Consider the following 23,260-nt stretch of genomic DNA (forward strand, 5'->3'; position numbering starts at 1 on the left):
AAATATGCCAGGCATAAAAAAGTATGCATTTTATTACATTACAATTAAGAACTTCAGGTCATCAAGAGACATCAAGAAGAAAGTAAAACAAACAAACAGACAAACAAACCCCCAAAACTTGTAGAGTGTTGGAGGAGGTATCTGTAGCACATATAATCAACAGAAAATTAGCATCTAGGCTATAGAATAGATCCTGCTAAGTCTACAAAAAAGAGACCTCCAATAGATAAATGAGCAAAAGTACATGAACAGGCATTTCACAGAAGAGGAAACACAAACCACCACCAACATATGGAAAAAGCACCAATCTCTCTCTCTTTTTTTTTTTAAAGCACCAATCTCATAAAAGATCACACATAGGCAGATTCAGATCATAAGGAGATGCCACTGTCAGCCAACTCCTGGAAAAAATACGAAGTCTGACAAAATCAAGTATAGACAAAGATGTGGAACACAGGGGCTCTTAGACGTGCTGGGGAATGAATACAATTATTTAAAAAAAGCCTTATTTTTCAAGTGGAATATGTGCACAATTAATGAGTGGGAAATTCCACTTCTAAACATATGCCTTAGAAACATTCTTGCACATGTGCACCTATGGAAGTCTGCATAGCTGCGATGCAATAAAAAAATGGACAAAAATGATTGTGAAGGAAGAAGTAAATAAGGTATAGTATAGTCATATTTTTACAAAACCTGAGAACAAGCAGAGTGAAATAATGTAATATTTAGACACATACCAACATAGGGAATGTCAAACAAAATTCAGGGTTGTACTTGTCTGTGGGAATGAGGCAGGATCAGGTCAGGACGTACGGGCAGCTGTACAGGACTGGTACCCTGGGTCATAAACATACGGCAGTGCCTAACCAGGATGCATTTTATTATGTTTTGTAACTTAAATACATACCACATATATTGTGTTATATGTGTAACATCTGATATAATAGAATTTCAAGCCTGTCTGATTATTATTTTCTCTTAAGTTTGAATTTCAATGTCGCTATTTATTTTTTGGCCGCTATTTGACAGTCTTCCTCATTCAGCTGCCGAGAACGATCCTAACTCATAATGCTCGCAAAGAATCTTTTGAATTTGATAATCATGCATTAGTGTAGAATAGAACGCACACCAACATTCCGGTTTGGCAAATAGAACTATCTCTATGAAGACACGTACAGCCGGTAGGTACGATGTCACAGTTAGAGGGCGATCTCAGCCCTCACTTCTCGGACCTCCCTCCACGCGCATAGCAAGAGATGAAGAAATCGGGTCTCTCCTGGGATCCTCCTCCCCCGTCCCTCCTTTTAGGGGTCCTTTTGTGGCCAGAGGGGAGTGGAGACAAGGGACCCCCCATGTCACAGGAGATGCTAGTCCAGCGACCACTCTTGCCTCTGTCTTCCTTGCTGCTGGCCCTGTGCCACCCGGGCTGCTGTCTGCAGGTGGCTGGCCCGCCCGCCGCACCCTGAGCCACACACGGACCACTCTGCAGTGTGCTGTTTGTTTCCTCCTGGGCTCAGCTCTTTTCTCTCTCTGGTTTGCAGAGAAGCTTTCTTACTTGAAGGTTCCCAGAGCAGAGGTTGGGAAGGCTCCGAGGGACACTTTTCTTATTCCCTTATTAGCGTGGCCCTTCTCCAGTGCAGGGAGGGGAGAGGGAAGGGGGTAAGAGGGTGGGAGCCTGGAAGCTACAGCTTCATTGGGCAGATGGTCAGCTATGGCCTGACCCGGCTTCTGGATCCACCTGTCTCACCTTCCCCTAGGCTCTGCTGCTCAATCTGCTTCCTTCCGGGTGTTCTCACTCATAGCGATGTGCGCTGGGGCCTTTACTAGTCCCACTACCAGCCCAGGACGCGAATGGGACTCCCCGTTCGTTAGGTAGATCTCTATAGGCCCAGCATGTGTACCTATCCCGTGGCAATCACTGCATCTGTTTTCAGGGTCCCTGACCATTCTATGACCTTGGAAAGTTCCTGATTATTCTCTGAGAGTAGAAGGCTGTCTACCCTCAGTGCAGAGGAATTTCAAGCATTGACGTTATCTAACGCATCAACCTACGATGTCCCATCTCTGACCTGGCCCTGAATAATACTCGTTTGGTCTAATTAAAAAGAAAATGATGGTGTGGGGGGAGGATACACCAAAAACACTGATAATGGTTATATAAGGGGATGGGATCATGGATGAGTCTCACTATAATTTTTACAGTTTTTCTAACTTTCTCAATTTAAAAAAAATGGACATTTGTTGATTTTATATTTAATGAAAATAAGCCGTGAAAGAAACAATAATAATGAAGATCTTTGAGAATCTATTATGTTCCCAGAACCTTGCCCAGGATTTTCTGGTGGTTACCATCCTTAGAAATATCAAGTGATTCCCTCTGTTTAGAATTATTCATTATGAACAAGGCATCCTTAAGCAGTTATGTCTCCAAACCTCATTTAGGGCATTTACATTGAGTCTCAAGCAAGCAAACTTCTGTTCTTTCTATTAGATTTTCACATTATAAGGTTTTTTTGGGGACTTATTATCATCTTCTCTCCATAGCTATCTCCTTAGAACATCACACAAAATGAATTCTCTCATAGTAATCTCCGAGGTGTCAATACCTGGCTACAGAATGGAACTTGCCCCCTTTCCTACACATGACATTGTTTCTAGAGGCCTCTTATCAAAGCAAATTCTCTTATTTTCTCATTAAAAGTTGTTACTTTCAGAGAAACAACAGCTAGTCCCACACATATGACTAATAAAAGCCAAGCATCTGATTAAAAGTGAATGACAGAAATGTGAAATTCCATAATTACACCACCCTTCCTCCTTGCTGCCGATGCCAAGTAACTGAGTGTTGTCGAATAAGTGGTCCCAGGACAAATGCAAAAAAAACAATTTTTTTTTAGAGAGACTTGTTTTGTAACTAGCATGGAATACTGGGAGTTCAAAAGAAAAGAAATGTTTCTGCTCAGTGATAATTCCTTAGATACCGCACAGCATAAGTTAAAATAATGTTTTTTTTTTTTTTTGTTTTTTTTTTAGTTTACATTTACCTGTGTCTACTTTCCAACACGCAGACATACCCTATTCATCTCTGTTGGCCCAAATATTGATAGATTTGATTTCCAAAGTCATATGCCTGACAGAGTCAGAGTTCACAGAGCCATTTATCTCTTGCATGGATTCCGCGCCCCCAATCCTGTGAGATAGACAGCTTCGACGCCCTTATTTTATTGAAGAGGACACTGAGGCTAGAGAGTGAGCTTTAGACCCACAGGCGCCTAGCCAGCCGGTGATGGAATCGGGAGTAAACCTCAGTTGTCTGAATCCACGGTCCATGTTCTTTCACCCACTAGACTGGCTACACCTCCTCGCGGAAGCAGATTGTAACTTCTTAATAACGGATTTTGAAACTCCCAGGACACAACAGTTACGAAGTTCACTGGCTCTGGGCTGCTATGCCCTCCTGTCTGCGCTGAGGCCATCACAAGGTGGGGTGCACCCTCAGCAGGCTGGCTCGGTGGGGCCACGCAGCAGGGGGAGGGAGGCCCCCAAGTCTGTTCCCTGGGCCTCTCTCAGTTCACCCATCAGCTGGACTCTCGGAGCCAGTCCTGTGGGTGGCGGGGTCGCTCCTGGCGTTGAGGCCAGTGAGGTACCTTCAGGACAGGACCCGGGAAAGGCCGCTGGGCCTCCCGGGCCTCCCGGGCCTCCTGGGCCTCCTGACCTGCAGCCAGCCAGAGCTGCAGGGAGCTGCCCACGGAAGTGACCAGGGCCTCACTGGGCCCACAGTCCACACAGGGGGCAGCCCCAGCTGCAGACACGAGCCCGGGGGACAGCACGTCCGTCGGCCGCCTCTGAAAGGCAGCGGGAGAGCAGGGAGGCCCAGTCCCTCAGGAAGGCCTCAGCCTCCTTGGCACCCGCCCGCCGGCCACGTTGTAAGGAGACGCAGGGGCAGCCGAGGCCTTGCAGACCCACACAGGCCTGCTGTGCGAGGCTGCCACATGCAACCCAAGGGGATCTGGTGCCTGCTTCAATCACACCACGCTTCCAATTGCAGAAGGCCAAAAGTCAGCTCCCCCCCAACCCCCGCAAACGGCGATGGAGGCCGGGACAGTGGCTCGATGGGTATGGCCCAGTCCACCGAGGTAGTGTCTGCACCTCCAGGGTGCGGCGTTGGCCGAGGTTCCCTCCTTCCTAGGCCCTGGACAGGTGTTACCTCACTTAACTCTCACGCAAGCCCCGTGGGGGGGAGCCACTGTAATTTCCATTTTAGAGAGATTGTAAAAGAGGCTTAGAGGTGAAGGAAGCTGCGCAAGGTCACACTGCTAGGCAGCGCGGCCCGGAGAGAGTAGCTGATTACTCAATTAAGTGTTTGAATTTGAAAATGGTTAAAATATAGTTTAGACGAATTGCATTTTTGAAATCTGAAGATGTTCAAGGGGAGACTTCGGAATCAGAAAGTCTGCTTGTAACGGACTGTTTGCTCTCTAATTTGCAATTGAGATTTTTTTTTTAAAGGATTTTATTTATGTATTCAGGGGAGACCCAGAGAGAGAGGCAGAGACCCAGGCAGAGGGAGAAGCAGCTCCCTGCAGGGAGCCCGACGTGGGACTCGACCCCAGGACCCCGGGACACAGCCTGGGCCAAGGACAGAGGCTCCCCCACTGAGCCCCCCGGTGTTCCCTGCATTTGAGATTTTAGTCTCCAGGCAAATTTTAATGACAGGTTAAGCCTGAGAGGAGCAGTGGGGATTCTGTGAGCCGCGGTGCAGGTGAGCTGATAGGAGAAAGGAGCTGGGGACAAGGGGGGGCCTGGCCTCCAGCCGTCCTCCCCAGCGAGCGACCTCAGAGGCGGAGGGCTCGGGGCCTGAACCCTGGTTAGTCACCTCTTGCTTTAATTCCTGCTCGGCCACGTAAAGGCTGTATGACCAGGACCACTCTGGGCGCATTTCCACCAGGTGAAGGTGGCAACGGGTCAGATAAGGGCTAAGTGAGACGACGACGCGCTACACTCGCTTGGTGGCTGCCGTGGTGGCGCTCGCAGGCCTCGTTCGCACGCGCTTGCCCTCCGTCCCCACCTCCCCCCTTTCTCTTAACTGAATCTGATATTATCCAGTTCTCTACAGGGTATGATAGAGTCAGATCATCACTTTATTTCCTGGATTTCATTCTGCTTTTACATTTACCAAGTGCAAACGTGAACTTGGGTAGTAACCTGTAACCTGGGGTTACAGAGACAGAAGAGATAACCTCCTGGGGTGGATTTATCAGGGTTAGAAAATGCATTCGCTTACCAGCTCACTGAATTCATTATTGCCTAGGTCAAGTCTTTCCAACTGGGCCAGTTTGTGCATTGACCTATAACAGATGGAGAAAAATACTATCGTGAGGCAAGTCCATGACACATTGATTGCTCCAAAATCATTCCACCCACCCCAGTCATATTTACCTGGTTTATTTATTTATTTATTTATTTTATTTTTATTTTTTTTATACCTGGTTTAATAGTGCACAGAAATGGGGGTGTTTTAGAGAGAGAAGTAAACTGCAAATACAAAACAACCGTATGCAAAACTACCACCTGCTTAAGACATTTCCAAAAGCCATTCTGTGGTGGGAATACAGAGCTCGCTGCGTAACACAAACCCGGGAAGCTTGTTAAATATCCATTCCAGTGTGAGGCATAGGGTGAGTCCACAACATCTACATTCTTAAGAATCACCCCAGATTTCGGGACCGATGGGGGAAACCAATCCTGAGCAAAGCATTCCAAAACTCACAATACGGCCCTGACTTCAGCATCAATCTTACCGTTTTCTACTTAAATGAACTTGTGTTACAGACAGACTGTTGTATTCCTTGTCTCCTAAAGATATTGGCTGGGATGCTGCTACGGCTCCGTGAAATGGTAAAGCCTCGAGCAGGATTTGGTGCCAAAGGTAGAGGTACCCTTGCTGGCGCCACACGCGACTGGCGCTTCACAAGCCATCCTCAAGTGCAGCATACCATGTAAGAAAAGATAGTGTTTTTCTTTGTTCCAAGTTTCCTTATCCTCCCACGAACCAGAATGCTATCCCTAAATCCTGACTCTACAGAAATTCTGGAAGCATCATTGACTCAAATCTCAGAAATTTCAGTTCCTTTTTCTTTAAAATGGCTACAGTAATTATGTCATAGCTTAAAGTACTACTATAATCCAGACACTCTCAGACACTCAGAAATGCAAAAATGTGTGTACCCTTTCTTCATTCAGCAACTGCTATTGAGCGATTATGCACCAGACAATCTTCTGGGGTCTGGAGGACAGCAATGAATAAAAGGGACAAAAACTCTTGCCCAAAGGGAGTTTCCATTGCATTGGGGGGAGAATTACAATCGATTACAATAACTAAGCATAAATACTAAAATAAATGAGTACAGTAGGATAATATATTAGAAGGTTATAAGTGCTATGGAGAAAGCTTCAGCAGAAGAAGTAGATATGAAGAATGGAAATAGGGGGATTGCAATTTTTAGTAGGGAGATTCAGGTAAGGCCTTACCAAGAAAATGAAATTAAAGGAAATGAAGGAACAGGCTAGTCACAGACATGCTGTTTGCTTGAAGACGTCCTAGGAGACCATGTGGCTAAAGCAGAGCGAGGGATGAGGGGAGTAAGAGATGATTACGAGGAGTCAGATAATATGAGGTCTTATCAGCCCAATGTGAGTTTGAGGATTTGATTCTGAGTAAGATGGGTCACTAAAAGGTTTTGATCAAAGGTGTGACTGAAGTGACTTATTTCTAAAGGATATCTGTGCCTGTAAACAGAGAGGGACGAAAGTGGAAGCCAGGAGATCAAATAGGAGGCTAATGGAAGAAGCCAAAGGAGAGGTGAGGGTAGTTTGGAGCCCGGTGGTGGTAGTGGAGGTGGTGGGAAGTGATTGGCTTCCAAACATATGTAAGATTAGAGTCAAATGTTTATTTGCTGAAACATCTGGGAGGAGTAAGAAAAAGTAGAGTCCAGTGTAACTAAGAGTGTGTGTTGGTCTGAGCAACTAGAAGGATGACGTTGTAATCGATGGATAAGGAAGATGGGTAGATCAGGGTTTTGGGTAGATCAGAGACTCGGTTTTAAGTGTTCTCCACCCCCCTCACTCACACCCTTCCATAAAACAAGGTAGATGTTTGAGGGGATGGGTGTGTCCATTAACCGGATGGGAGGGCGCTTCTCACAATGTGTACATACATCAAATAATCACCATATTTACTTTGAATAACTGGCCACTTGTCAATTATACTTCAATAAAATTGGAGTACGTGTCATAGAAAATACACGTGTGAGTTCCTGAAGAGCACAGGGAGAGGTCCTTTCTCAGTGTTGGGAGTAAAAGGCTCCATCGACACTTTGTTCTGGAGCATCGATCAGGCTTTAGAATCGGAGGAGATGGCCTTTTGGGGAGGAAGTGTCAAAGGGCTGGGTTGAAAGAGATCGTGGCCTATTTCAAGGAACCGCAGGTTAGCAAAAACAGTAAGGAAAACAGTAAGAAATAAGAAAGAATATGTAGGGAAGGGCCGCATCATAAAGAAACCCATGTCAAGCCAAAGAGTCTGAGTTTTCGCTTGAAGGCAACGGAAGCCTTTTGGATTCAGATCAGAAAGTATTTATCAGATTTGTATTTTAGAAAGCTCGCTGCGGCAGCTTGGGATGGTGTGAGACGTGGGGGGAGGATGTGCTAGCAGAGGGGCCAACTAAGACTGTCCCGAAATGCACGTAGGGCCAGAAATAAGACAAAGCAGTACAGACGGCGCTGCGGGCAAGGAGGGATGCTCTGGTGGAGAGAACTCGGCAATGCTGATGACTGACTGGGTGTGGGAGGTACGAGAGGAAGGAGGTTAAAATAGTTTCTGGATTGAGGACCAGTGTGGGAATATTGCAATGGAATTAAATATGTGTGTGTGTGTGTGTGAGAGAGAGAGAGAGAGAGAGAAACTAGAGCTCAGGGAAAGGTCTTGACTTGAAATAAAAATTGAAAAATAAATAAGTGATATTTTTTGTCTATTCCACCTCAAAATTATTATTATTATTATTATTTTTAGCTCATGTACCATTTGTTTTCTTTTCCATGATTTACTCGATATTTACCACTTGAATTGTCAGTGTTTTTCATATGTCTATGCCTCCTGTCTCCACTCCCTCCTTAAAATACGTTTCAAGACGACCGGAAGGGCTTGTGTGGGACCAATTACCAGTCCAAAGATGGTTTTGAAAATGTGGCCAGCGTTGTAAGAACATGGGCCTCGCCTCTTGTGTCATCTATGCCACTGAGTAAATGCTTCTAGGGAAGGGGATGGGAGTGGCTGGGCCCCAAGAAAAGCGAATTAGATTTTCTTCTTAGCCTGGGAATATTGAGGAATGGCAAATTCTTGTAAATCTCAAGATTTACAAAGCCCTGAGAGCCAAGGTAGAGGACCAAGTGGCCAGGTGTGGCAAGTAAATGAGAAATAATCGTAGGGGTAGCAGAGCCACCTTCACTGGGCTTCACCCTGTAGGCGACAAAGATTCCAGTGAGACTCACCATGACCATGAGCTGAAGACCAGAGGCCTTTCCACAATTTTCTGGATTCTGTAAATTCTATAGTTCTCACTGATCCCCTGAGGATAATTCCCCCCCAGCCTTAGTGGTAGAGAACCAAGATGAAATTAATTTTATTAAATGAAGAAATGGGGATGTCTTATAGCTGTGTGTCCTGAGGCAAATTCTATTACTTGTAGGACGTATCTTTTTTTTTTTTTTTTCCCTAGGCTAAATAATAGTGACTTCTTAAATCATCCTGTGTGTGTTAGGATTTCCAGGCTCCTTGAACACAAGATCATCCAGGATTATCTTTATCAATGTTTCTCTTCCAAAACAAGGCCAGGTCCAAACCTGGCACCTCTTTTTTTTTTTTTTTTTTTGGTAAGTAAAGTTTTATGGGAACGCACCATGTTGACATATGACCTACGGCTGTTTATCACCACAACAGTAGAATTGAAGGGTTGGGGCGGAGATCACATGGACCACCCCAGAACCCAAACACCTCCTACCTCTGACAGTCACATGGCGCTCGGAACTGAACACTACTCTCTGGCTGTGGGCTGACCAAGACAACCTATGAAGAAACTATTATTTCTTGTATGTATCTGGGTAAAGTTTGGTTTCTTTTAGTTAGCCTCCATGTCACTGCGAAGCATTTTTCTCTTCCCAGCTAGTCTTAGGTCACTGCTTCTGAAACCCTTGGTTCATAAACTCATACCTAGAAACCATATTTTAAATGTGTTAACATAGCTTCCTACCATCCCTTTGCCATTCTTCTGAATGGGCAACAATTTTCCTTTTGCTTATTCCGGAACAACAAAAAAGCCTTCCCCATGAGGTTTTTAAAAAACTTTTCCTGAAGCTTATTTAAGCTCTATTATGTAAAATGGCATTTTTTAAATCTTGATTTTATCTCAAGATAAATTTTATTTATTTTTTTGATATTATTTTTTTTATTTTTATTTTTATTTTTATTTTTATTTTATTTTATTTTTCTGATATTCGTTTCCATCAATGATCTTTACTGTCACCAAAGTTCATATCCATCATTAAATTCTTCTGTTTTCGAGTTGTCTTTCCGATATATAATTTCTTACATTTTATATTTTTAAAATGGTTATATTTTTACTTCTGTTTTTTGAAGATGTCATTCGATATTAGTTCTTACATTTTTACACCTTTGAAATCGACTGTCTTCCCGAACCACAAGATTTTAGACAGTCCGTAACACGACCTACTGCTTTTCTTGTTCATGTGCTAGTTGCCAAACTATAATTGTTCTGTCAAATTGTCCAATAAATGTTCCTTTTAGCTGAATGAATGTCTGTAATAGGTTTCAAATTTCATCAGGCTATAAACAAGTAAGACACTCTAAGAAAAATAAAATAGAATACACGGTATTTTGTGTTAGTAGTATTCTTTGTGGGTATTCATTCATTCACTCGAGTTTGTGTTCCTTAGGGCAGGCACCGTGTGGGCATTGGGGTCACCAGGATTTCTGTGGAGTTAGATTTCTGGAATGCAGGGTTTCTCAACTTGGCACGACTGACATTTTAGACAGGTAAATTCTTTGATATAGCGGCCTACTGGGTGCATTGTAGGATGTTTAGCACATCCTGCACAGTCTCTACTTGGAAAGACTTATTTTCTAAGTGGAAATGACCATCAAAAGAATGATTGCTTCACAAGGTGATAAGCGCTAAGGTAAAAATATGTATAGATTGCCCTAGGGTCTCAGAGGAAGGAATGTCTAACAGTTTAGTCATTAGGGAAAACGTTAAGAAGAGGTGACATTGCAGCTGGGTTTTGGAGAAAGTAGCTATATGAATAGTATATATTTACATATGTGCAAAAAAAATAATCAAAATACCAAAGACTACATCTAAAGCTGAAGTTCTTCTGAGATTGTAGCTTAAATCCACAATATTAACATGCATCCTTGAAGGATATAAAATATTTTGATCCAAAGTGAAGAAACTCTAAAAATTTCCACTGTAATTTATTGCAGGAAACCCTACTGTCCTACCCTCAGGGCTGGGCAAGGAAACTTCTAGGATACGGCTACCTCGTGCATTGAGGGATGGTTAGCAGCATATCGGAAACATTCTCTGCAGTTTTCACAACCAGTGTATTTCTGCACAGTGTCTAATGCTCCCAGGTTGGGGATGCAGAGTGCGGTTGGGGGGTGGGAATCATCTCCAGATGAGATCCACCATGCTAGAGGAATAGCTCGGGACTTTATCTCCTCTCTTTACTGATTAGTAGAAGGGTGAGCATCTCTTCTCCCTTTGTTTACCTCCTTACCCTGACAGTGGGTTCCCATGCGGGCTGTCCTTGTACAGGTCACACGAGCCTACTTGACCATGTGCTCTTTCCTTACCATAAGCTCTCGTGCGTCTGGGCACCTATCCCTCCATTCCTGTAGGGGAATCCAATGGGTCTGATTTCCCTTTACAAATGGCTGGTCTTGAAGACGTGGTCCCCGCCAAAGGTGGGGAAGCAAATGTGAGGACTTGGTCACAAATTGGGGCCACATTCTCTACCAACAATGCTGACAGTTTGACCTACATCTGCCTGAATCAGGTATCTTGCTGATTATTTAGATTCATTTGTAAGTTCACCTAGTAATTTAAAAGGTGCAAGTTCCAATGTAATTGGTTGTACTAAATAATATTTACCCAGCTTTGGTCATATTACATATATATATATATATGTAAAATTTCAATGATTTTTACTTTTATCATTGCTGTCTCTCTTGACTATAATGTTCTTTCCCTAAATCTTCCAAAAGCTGGTTGCTCTGCCTCAACTCTGCGAATTTGCTTTGTCCTCAGGACAGTCCATTCCCCATTACTCAAATTAAAATCTCCTTTGCCCCTTCACCTTATATTATTTTGTTTCATTTTATTCTTAACACCACTGAAAATATTTATTATTTAATTAAATCCTTTATTTTACTTAATTAAATATTTAATACAGAAAATTAAAATCTTTCTGGTTTGCTTACTAATTATTTTTCCCCTGCTAGATTAAAGCTCCATGAAAGCAAGTAACTTGTTAGTCTTATTCACAGAGTAAATAGCTTTTCAAACGGTGTTGTTTAATGAAGACATTCATCCATGGATGAACGAATGATTAACAGTGAGAAGTTTGGATTCTAGAATATTTGCAAAGACAAACTGCTCAGTTTTTATCAGGTATCTACACTTAATTAACAGTTGCCAAGGAAGCAGTTACAATTAATTAACGGTTGCCAAGGAGATATCCTGATAGGCCTGTTTTAATAAATACTGTAATGAATATATGTTAGCTCATTTATTATGAACTATGCATGATGACAAAAGCAGATAAAGCTGAGGTTCACTAGCCTCTGGATATCTAAATCCTGTGTTACGTTGACCTAATGGCATTTCTAACAATAAGTCTTTCTGAGGTTCAAATAATAATAAAAAAAATATTCTGTGAAATGTTTAGGTAAGTTTTTCACTCTTTTGAATATCTGACACGTAACAACAAGACCTCAAGTGTGGAGTAGTTGAGGGCATGGACTCTGGGTTCAGATGACCTGGGTCTGAATCCTGATTCTACTACTCACTAGCTGTTTGATTTTGAACAAATTGAAGCATATCTTACCTCAGTTCTCTCATCTGTAAGTGGAATGATGATAAGAACACCCACTTCACAGAGTTGTGATGATTACAGTAGTTAATGTGGGAAAAGCACATAAACAGAGCCTGATACAAGGCAAATGCTCTATAAGAGTTAGCTATTAAAATAGGGAGGGTTTCAGAGTTGGAAATACGAGGTTTTCTAGGTTAGAGTTTCCTAAAGTTTTCTTAAGGATTTATAGATGTTGCATGATTTAAAAAGCTTTCAGATGGCCAGGAGATTTTGGCAAAGCTTGCTAAAAAATGTTAAATGAAGTATATCTTGAAATCTGGGATTGTGATATCTCCAGGTTTTTTTTTTTTTTAATAAGTCCTGGTATGATTAATGGACAGTGTTATATCAGTTTCAGGTGAACAATAAAGTGATTCAACAATTCTGTACTTTACTCAATGCTCATCATGGTACGTGGGCTCTTAATCCCCTTCCCCTCTTTCACCCATCCCAATCCCTCCACCCACCTTTCCCCTGGTAACCACTGGCTTGTTCTCTATATTTAAGCCTCTTTTGTTTGCCTCTTATTTTTTTCTTTGTCTTATTTCTTGAATTCCACATATGAGTGAAATCATATGGTATTTGTCTTTCTCTGACAGATTAATTTCACAGATACCTCCAGTTTTGTTCTTTTTTAAGATTGTTTTGGCTATTCACGTTCTTTTGTGGTTCCAAACGCAAAAGATCATTGTTTAAGATGATTTGTTGTGTGAAAAATACTATTGGTATTCTCCCGAGGGTTGCATTAAATCTGTAGATGGCTTTGGGTGGTATGGACATTTTAACATTTGTTCTCCCAATCCATGAGCATGGACTATCCTTCCGTTTGTGTCATCTTCAATTTCTTTCATCAATACTTTTATCGCTTTCAGTGTATTGATCTTTCACTTCCTTGGTTAGGTTTATTCCCAGGTCTTTTATTATTTTGGTGCAACTGTAAATGGGGCTGTTTTCTTAATTTCTCTTTCTGCCACTTCATTATCAGTGTACAGAAATGCAACAGATTCCTGGGTATTGATTTTGTGTCCTATGACTTTCCTGAAATCATTTATCAGTTCTAGCAGTTTTTCAGAGACATTAGGGTTTCCTACGTATAATACCATGTCACCTGCAAATAGTGACAGTTTTACATCCTCTTGGCCTCTTGGCCGTGTGAAATACAGATGAAATACACAAAGGTTCATTGTGACTCTAATAGATGTAACTAATTTAGACTTTTTCCTATGTGACCCAGGGACATTTATTATTTTCTTTCCTATAGGACCTTTCTCAGACTCAGAGCACATTTTGAAAAACTTTTTGTAGACGATGAAATTGAATACTTGTTCATGAAAACACAGGCCTAGCCATATTTAAATAACTTATTTGAGTATTTAAATTTGATCAGATCATCCTCATTTGTCTGCTTGGAAATTCTGACCTGTTAGACTCTGTACCTCAGTTCCCAAGTTCACTTTAGGCTCTCCTTCCATTTATGACTGTTCTGCATATAGTTCTCTGGCCCAGCTTTCACATTTCCCTGAAAGACCGTGCTGTTTCTCGCCATCTGACCTTATGCACCACAACCTCAGTAAAGGGAAATGCTCACTTATCAGAGGAGAATTGGTGACTTGTTCAAGGTCACACAGACAGTCAGTAACAAGGCTAAGAATGATAATAAGGTCATTCTTTTCCCAGCACTGGCCTGCCATCTATATCTGGCCTGAAATGTTTGGATTGACCATTGTTTAAATATGAATGTTTTTATGAAAAGCGTGTTCTCTACAGGTCACCAGAGTCTACGCCAGGGGCCAACCAATTCTTTTCTGTAAAGGGCCAGGCTGGAAGTGTTTCAGGTCCTGCAGTCCATCTGATCTCTGTCTCAACTGCTCAATTCTGCTGTTGTATGCAAAAGTAGCCACAGATAATATGTTAATACATGGATATGGCTTTGTTTCGATAAAGCTTTATTCACGAAAAACAGGGATGCCAGGTTTGGACCACACGCCACAGTTTCCCGACCCCTGGTCGAGATCACTCTTTAACATCTCACATCTAGATGGCTGTATGGGTTTATGATTTAATCCTGGTCCCTAAAAATAGTGAAGTCTTGAAACCTTTGCATATAGAGATGATAGGTAAATTAAACACTGGGAATATTATCAGAGAATTTTTGTTAGATAACTATTTATATTAATGAACTACTTGAAGTTCTCATTTCTTAGGGTACATGCTATTGCGATCCAGGGACATTTGTTCTTAATATTATCATTTTGGTTGTATTTGTGAAAATTAAATCCTTACTAGCATGTCATTACTTTATAGAATCTACCCAACTGCAAATCTGGAAAAAGACTCCAGTTGGAATGGAATTTTCCAATGCTGGAAAATAATGCAATATCTTGGTGCATCTGCATACAATGTATGGTTTTCTTTTTATCAGATGCAGAGGCTTTATTTATTTAAATGTACAATTACCCCTGAAGCCACATAAAGTTGGCAGGGCTATTGTTTCCCCATTAATTCCCAGTGTAGTAACTTAGATTTGCTGACTCTGGCAGGATTCTTTCAATTTTTGGCGTGGGTTTATGCATTCCAGCTTTAAACTTGTCTTTCAAATGTGCTCACACATTCTCTCTGATTAGTGGCTATTCATGGCACAAGGACAGGAAAACTCTCAGTTGTTAATGTCCGATGTTTCCCTCTTACTGAAACTTAGGGAAAGAAAATACCACCTTTCTACTTTGCTTGATCTGTTGTAGTATATTTAATGAACATTTCTATTTTATAATTTAGACCTGCCAAATTTGCCACATTATCATGTTCTTCCCTTGTGAATAATTTCTTTTCAAATGACCCTCATATTATAAATTTTTGAAAAAATAATTCTTTACAGCATCGGTACTGAACACTAGAAAGTCCAGGAATTGAGACAGTCTTGAGAAATGCAGCTACTGGCACAACTTATTTTGAAGGAAGATAAAATCTAGTATCTTTACAAGCCAGGAAAAATTAAAATGTAGTGCCCGATAGCAGATAAGCCCTAACCTCTATGATCAAATGTTTTATGATCAAACTTCTATGATCAAATCCTGCCTTTGTTATTTACTATATCGTAACCCAATATCACAGCGACAATTTTTATTGCTTCCCATCATTTCAATTCAACCTCTTCCCGAGAACAAGAACAACAAAATGCTAAACCGGCTTCCTGGAATCTTCCAGATGGGTACGTAGCCAAACTAAACATCTATCACTTTGTCAAAGAATATTGGGAAGGCAATTTTTTAGACAAGTTTGTTAACGCTTCTCAATTAAGATAGTCTTCCCTGCAGTCCTTAAATTATTAGGATAAACACTTAAAATTTGTAATTTACATCAAGCTGTCACATATTTTGAGTATTTCCTTTGGGAATATATTTTCCTTTTAAACATTCAGCATTTAAAGGCTTATGTTGGTTTTATGACTCTTATTGGAAAAATTCAGTTTCTTGTAATTACTTATCTCTACTTTAGTGCAGAGCATGAAAGATTCTATATGAAGAAATAAACTCTCAAGTAAGCTCTCAAGAATACTTCTAGTTTATACAGGGAGATACACTCATCCGATGAAGTAGATTAAAGTGAAAACTGGAACTATAAGGATAGCAGCTGGCTATCTAGGACAAATTCTGCACCGCTCATTTTATTTTATTTTATTTTATTTTATTTTTTTTTTTTAAATTCTTTATTTATTTATGATAGTCACACACAGAGAGAGAGAGAGAGAGGGGCAGAGACATAGGCAGAGGGAGAAGCAGGCTCCATACACTGGGAGCCCGACGTGGGATTCGATCCCGGGTCTCCAGGATCGCGCCCTGGGCCAAAGGCAGGCACCAAACCGCTGCGCCACCCAGGGATCCCTGCACCGCTCATTTTAATGAAAGGTCTGCCCAGATGGGGGAGGTCCGCATTTTGTTGTTCTTTGTCTATACAGTCCACTTGGGTTCATCACCACTCTTTCACTCTTTACATGAATTTCCCACTGGCCAAAAACGACTGTGCATCTCTAACTCATGACAATGCAGCAAAGACGCGATTATACCCGTAAGACTTTCTGAGCTCTTTGTGGGGGCCAAGGTGCCATGTAAGCAGGAACAATGATCCCCTGGATGGCTACTTGCTGGAACTGACACTTCTAGTGTGCACTGCGGCATCAATCAGAACGCTATGAAGAACAGGATCCGCTATGAAGACGCTCGTTTTCACTACTGTGTATTGCAACCTGCATTATATGGTTATGAAGGGATTTTGAATATACTACTGGAAAATAATTAGGCGTGTAATAAATAATTAATTATTAATAAATAATTAGGGTGTAAGCTCTTTTAAAAACTCTTATAGATACGTGAGCAGAGAACAGCAACAATGACCAGTCCCTTTCCTAAGAGATTCCTTTAACATGTACCCATGTGGGTGCACGTACACACACACACACACACACACACACACACACATACACACACACACACACACGACTCAGGCTCGTAGTTCCTTGGCCATACTTCATACAAATATTTATCACTCTTTACACTGGGCTTTGTAAATACTAATTCATGTGCTTTGGGCATAGATTTGGTCCTAGATGATCAGTACCCTCACCGATGTATATACTACAGGGGGATGCAAGGGATGCAACTCTGTCATTAAGGTGTCAGAGGATTTGAACTGTAGAGGATGAAAGCCTTTCAGAATAACCTGGCAGTTAGCCACGGTTGGCAATTGCTCCTAGACCGCTGTCATCTCCCCCCCTTTCTTCCTTGCCAGTAGGATCTGCTGTGCCTCAGACTGGAAATGCCAGATAGTCACTCGGCACATCTCCTCTGAAGCTAGGACATGGACACATGACAGGAAGAGGAGGAGGAGGAGGAGAGAATGGGGGCTTGATTGCTGAGGGAGATTCTGAGAAGAATTGTCTTTGATTTAGAAGGGGGGGAGGGGACAGGGGAAGTCATGGGACTTTCCCCCTCTGTCTCCTTTATTCCTCTATCTTTCATGGTTGGAGAAGAATGTGATGTCTAGAGTGGCAGCAGACACTGTGTAACCGAATGAGGTAACGAGTCCAAGGATGAAAGCCAGCACGCCGGGGAGGGCAGCACAGATAAATGCAGAAAGCCCAGGCCTTTGATAAAATCATTAAGTTACTGAAACCAACTTCAGAACTGCTTACTCTGCGACTTTGTTAACGAGCAACAAGGTACCTGCTACTCAAGGAGTCACTTTTACTCAGAATTTCTTATAGCCCAAAACATACTTTCTGCTACACTCATTCCACCATTCTAGCGTTTGGGGGTCATGTGATAAAGTGCATTTTAAATAATTTCAAAATAAGTAGAAAATATGTAGAGAAACACTTGCATAGTTTTACATGTTGATCACAAGGTCAAAAACAAAAACATTTCTACAAATCATTTAGGGTTTAGGGTAGTTGATTTTTTCTTCCTGCATTTGACTTCAATATTCTAGATACGTATTTTGATGATTTCATGTTAATAAGGTATTCTGTGAATTTTGGTGTGCTGTCTGATGTTTATAACTTCTGCTTTTCAGAAGCCCTGACCGATTCTATATATATTCTTTTCTTTTACTTTTTATTACTTTATAGTTTCAGGACTCAGGTAAATATGTTAATTTTTTTCAAGTCTATATTCCTCTTCTTTTTCATATTTATTACATCTTCAAAGAAAATTACTCCATAAATCATTTTCTCTAATTTCAATTTCCCCTTAAAATAATATAGGCCTCAGACTCAACTAGATATTTCTTCTTTCTAAAGTTATTGCTAGAGTCTTCCCAACTTACTATGTGAATGCTAAAACCTAGATTAGTGGTATATTTTTTGATAGTTTCTATGAATACACAGAAATAAAATCAGATTTTATTTAATAATTGGAATGATGCATGCTTTCGGCTGTATATGTTCATTTAAAATAGCAATTTTAGAACAAATTTCACTTAGGATGACTTTCTGGTTGGCCTTCACCAGGACTGATTTTTTTTTCCCCCATGGATACAAGTTGACATAAAGATTATTATGCTAAAATATGATCACAGCAATCAGCACTTAGAAGTTGTGAAATAAAATATAGTAGGATAGCTATCAGAAATAATGGACTATACGCTAGAAATAACAATGGGTAAGAAATCTGCTCTAAATGAGACCACTGTGAAATGTGCCTCATAATGAAAACTCATTTCAATCACAGAACTGTAAAAGACACTGAAGTCTAATTGTATTACTTCTCGTGGTTAATTATACTAATATAAAGTAAATCTTGCTTTAAAATAGTCATAAGTTTGACCAATGCTTCTTGCCAAGTTCTTAAAAAAATTATATTTCTGAATCTGAATTTTATTGAGGAAACATTAACTTTTTGTCAATGTGACAAAACACGTAGCTCTAATTGTCCAAAGTGGAAGAAAGGCCTGATTCTTCATATCATTGTTATCCTTGTAGACAAAATAGTAAGTCTATCATCTAACCTCTTTACTTTTGTACTACATTGATATTGCACTTCACAGATTCTCTGTAAATTAAGCTTCTAAATTCATTAACCAAATAATTCTTTATTTAATGCAACAAATACCTATTGGGCAGATATCAGATGCTAGGCTAAGGGCTGGTGCTATGATGTGGTTGTTGCCTTCACGCACCTCACAATCCAATGGAATGACCTTAAAGCTTACAATTATTGGTATTAGGTACGTTATTATTAGCTACATTACTAGTCACACTATTAGTTACATTATTATTGACAATAGTAATGAATACTGTGAGTTTTTTATTCTGTGTGTGAGAATGATTCAGGGATTAACAAAACAAACACAATCGCTGCCCTGATGGAGCTTACATTCTGTAAGAAAATTCAGAAGTCGAATAATTATGAAGTTACTGTACTCCATTACTAAGCCTGGGAGTCATGCTACCCAGAAGGTGTCGGAATGCTCCGAGAACTTGTAATTCAGGAGCCTTGAGATAGCTTCATGTCAGGTGATACTGGAATTGGGGCTTAAGAGGAGAGTTCACCAGATGGTGAAGGCGGGAAGGAAATTACAAGCAGATGGTGCTACCACCAACATAAAAACTAGGTGTCTAAAGTAGTAGACATATTGTGAAACAGCAAAGTATTTTCTCAATAAAATTCTTTGCAACATGTAAGGGATCAGAGGCGTTCATGGTTTCCTTAACATTAATGCCATAACATAAAAGAAGAGACAGAAAGTTCTTTCTCAAGAGCAAGGCACTCATGGGGGAGACCGGTCCACAGGATTATTCTCCTGTCGGGCTACGGTGGGCTGTGTTCCGAGGGTCAAGCCATGTTAGACCCTCCCACTGTGAGCAGTGGCTCATTCTATTTATTTATTTATTTATTTATTTATTTATTTATTTATTTATCTATTTATTTTTATTTTATTTTATTTTTTATTTATTTTTAATTTTTTTTTCAGCAGCTCATTCTTAAAGATGGAGGAAACAGCAGAGCCAAAATAAGAGGATGGGATCTATTTTCTCTACAAGGAAAGAAAGGAGCGACTGTCCCAATAAAGCAACGGCAGAATGGATTTGCCTCTTACTTCTCTATTTCCCATTTTGATGAGTGTCACCACTATCTTCCCCGTAGCCCAAAGTGGAAACTGGGAAGCCATCTGGAACTTCTTCTCCTCCATCACTGTCCAAATTAGTCAATTATAAGCATTGTTTATTCGACCTCCACTATACGTCTCGCATGTTCTTTTTAAATCTCCTCTGCCCGACCCAGACGTGGCTTCACATCAGATAATACTGCAAGTAAGGTTTAAGAGATTAAGTCTCTCGGTGCCTCTCATTTCTTAGTTTCATTTCTTTTTAGGCACTTCTTACCGTTTTAGGTCAGCCTTTCTTACTTGCTGGACCATGATACCCCAGGCCTCTGTCACGGCCTTGTCACCAGTCTGCCTGCCTCCACTTTCAACTGCTTCCAATCCATACTTATCATTGATAACGGAATCATCCCTAAAACAATTTGGTCGTGTCATATCTGGGCTCAGAAATCAAATTATTTTAGGTGTTGGTCTAAATTCCTCCACACTGCATTCAAGGAACCTTGTACAATTGACCTTTGAACAAGATGGGTTGGAGCTTTTCTGGTGCACTTATATGCAGATAATTTTTTTTATTATTATTGAGTAAATACAATACAGCCCTGTAAATGTATTTTCTCCTTCTTTTGATTTTCTTAATAGGATTGTCTTTTCTATAGTTTATTGTAGGACTACAATATACAATAAATATAAAATACGTGTGTTGACTGTTTACGCTATCATTAAGGTTTCTAGTCAATGGTAGGCTATTAGTAGTCCAGTTTTGGGGGAGTCAAAACCCACACGCAGATTTTCAACTGCCTAGGGTCCTGGTGCTCCTTTGTTCAAGGGTCAAATATAATTTGACACCAGTTTACCTTTCTGATTTTTTTTCTGCTTGCAAAACCCCATACATATTATAATGATAAGCCATTTATGGCATTCTAAAAAACTCTCCAATTCTAAGGGAGCCATTCTCTGACAGATTTCACTTTGGAGGTCATGAGACTAAATTGGGCCCCTTTAATGTATCTCAGAGGACTCCTCAGATTACAAAAAATGCAATTGAGAATAATCGCATTTTAGAAAAAGGAATCTTCAGAGAAAGTCTTTGTTACAATTTCAGTCCCTGAAAGAATATTGTCATTAAAAAAAAACTGTCATAATTTTTATAGAACACAAACAACCCCCCCCCCCCCAGCTTTTGGTGTGTATGCAACCAATACGAAGTAGCTCACGTGTAGCCGACCAGTAGAAAATACTCTTTACAAATCCAGGGAAGGGATGCAATGCCATATGGTGGCCACAGGCAAGTCGCTAAAGGAGTAAATCCTACAAGTTCTCATCACATGGGAAAACAGTTTCTTTGTCTCTCTTTTTCTTTCTCTTGCATCCATATTGGATGATGTATGCCAACTAAACTCAGCCTGGTGATCATTTCACGCTATGTGGATTATTATCATTCTATACTCCTTATACTTACACAGTGATGAATGTCAATTATATCTCAATACGACTGGAATAAAACTGAAGAAAAAGCTTTTTATAAATATGGATCGTACTATGTTCAAATAAAAGGAAAGTGAACTTAAAAAAAAAAATCTATGGAAATTAATTTGTCCTAGAACATCAAGCAAATAGTAGGTAGCATCTGTCAGAGCTCTGCCCCCCCCCCCCACCCCCGTGGTGTAGAAATAGCACGGAGGAGGCACCTGCAGGCTGGGAAGAGAGCCTCGCTGGGAAGCAGGGTCAGCCAGCACTTTGGGCTTGGGACCTCCCAGCTCCCAGAACTATGAGAAATAAATTAAGCCACCCCGTCTGTGGTTTCTGGTTAAGGCAACCCAAGCTGCCTAATACAATATCTAATAGTTGGAAATTGTAGGCTTGAGTAATTTTTTAATTGGCAGCCCAGCATCTGGCGTTTTGGTAATTGCTGCTTGAGGAGTCCTGGTAGGAGGCAAAGTTTACCTACTGAGCAAGGAAAACGGAGCCCTGACAGCTGACAGCTGGTGGCTAGCGGGGCTGCTACCCACTAGGCCTGGGATTTCCCCACTGATCACAACTAATTTCATAAAATAGCAACTTCAGTTGAGGGCTCTTTGTGGTCGTGATGGAACAGAACAAATGGAAGACAACCAGCAGCTCCGGCAACCCTGCTTTGCCCTGGTCTCCTGGTGAAAGATACTAAAATCTCCGCTGGCCAAACGCCCCGTCTTCAGAGCCTTCCCCATGCAGAGAAGACGACCGTGTTCTTGAACCTTCTCCAAGATCCCTACAGAGGCCTTCTAACGCCCTCTCACTGACCCGCTCCGTGGTTCTCCATGGTTTGCAGCCTCTCTTGCTGTAGCAACTAATAAACCGAATGCTGGTTTGTGGGGATATTTGGTGTCTTCACCGGCTGCTCATCAAAATCCTTCTCAGAAGCCTGAGGCCTGGCTTTCAAGGCTCCCTGGCATCGGCGACTTGGGCACCTGGTAGACACGCCGGACGGCGGGCTCCTGCACGGAAGCTGCTGGACCTGAGGAAACAGCGGTCGGAGCAGCAGCAGGAGCAGCAGCTGCAGCAGGGCCGGCACCTGGGGTCGGGCCTGCCTCCTGAGCTCCACTTACTGTCTTCTGGCCGAGTCCTCCACGTCTGCGATGTCCTCTCGTGGAAGCCTTCCCGGGCCGAAGTCGCACCGAGATGGTCACCGTGTCGCTAAGGAGGTGGGTCCTGCAGGCGGCCTGTGCGCTGCGCCTACTCGGCGGCTGCTGCCTGGACTACGGGGGCCTCCCGCCGCTCAGGCTCCCGAGCCCGGCTCCACGCTCCGCTTCTCGTCTCCCGCACAGCATCCTCGGGTCGCACCACGAATCCGCACTTTCTCGTACTGAGCACAAGCCCGTCCCATGCCCAGGCCTCCTCCGCTCTCTCCGCGGTCCATCCCATCGAAAGCAGAAACCCACGACCGATCGTTCACCGAGCCCTACGGATTCTTCTGTCTCTAAAATCTATTTCTTCTCCTTTCTATAGGCCCCTCCACAGCTCGAGCTCACAGCTTTCTCCACGCAGGGGTTATTTCCACGGCTCCCTCAACGGTCACCGCGTCATCCGTTGTGCCCTCCGTAACCCACTCTCCACACAGAAGCGCAGAGATGGCTTTAAAATGCAAGTCATGTGATGTCATATCAAAACCCTCTTTGGTTCCCCTTTGCCAGAACAAAGCTGCTTCCAGAATTAAAATTCACGTGACACTGGAATGGCCAGAAATGCTCTTGAGTTAAGAATTCCAGTTGTGCCCTATAGAACGCGTATCGGTGTCCATGCCTTTGTCCAAAAGAGATCCTTTCTGGTCTCTGTTCTAAGCAGAAAGTGCTTGTGCTAAAAGGGTTAAAAAAAAAAATCCTTGCCATCCCTGTAGCACCACGGCTTGATTCTACGAAGCATCTACTCATTCATTCAACAAATATTTATCAAGTATCTACAATATATTAGG

At 41.7% G+C, this 23,260-nt stretch overlaps 1 protein-coding gene and 1 long non-coding RNA gene across 8 annotated transcripts in view; one reads left to right on the plus strand and one right to left on the minus strand.

The window, feature by feature from the left end:
• The window catches only part of LRRC7 (leucine rich repeat containing 7), a 492,235-nt gene that overhangs the window by 167,737 nt on the left and 301,238 nt on the right, over nucleotides 1–23,260 (minus strand). For all 7 annotated transcript variants that reach the window (XR_005361438.1, XM_038541686.1, XM_038541687.1 and 4 more), the window contains exon 8: nucleotides 5,288–5,351. Coding sequence is in view for 6 of the 7 variants with exons in the window: in XM_038541686.1 (XP_038397614.1) it covers nucleotides 5,288–5,351 (64 nt within the window). In the remaining variant the exon portion in view is untranslated. The remainder of the gene's footprint in view (nucleotides 1–5,287; nucleotides 5,352–23,260) is intronic.
• LOC111096461 lies at nucleotides 1,151–20,305 on the plus strand. Its single transcript, XR_005361455.1, has 4 exons — nucleotides 1,151–1,184; nucleotides 3,351–3,485; nucleotides 5,866–6,002; nucleotides 19,678–20,305. It is a non-coding gene; the product is annotated as an uncharacterized LOC111096461 (long non-coding RNA).

The sequence above is a fragment of the Canis lupus genome, chromosome 6 (genome assembly GCF_011100685.1).
Source record: "Canis lupus familiaris isolate Mischka breed German Shepherd chromosome 6, alternate assembly UU_Cfam_GSD_1.0, whole genome shotgun sequence".
In the NCBI taxonomy this organism is placed as follows: Eukaryota; Metazoa; Chordata; class Mammalia; order Carnivora; family Canidae; genus Canis; species Canis lupus.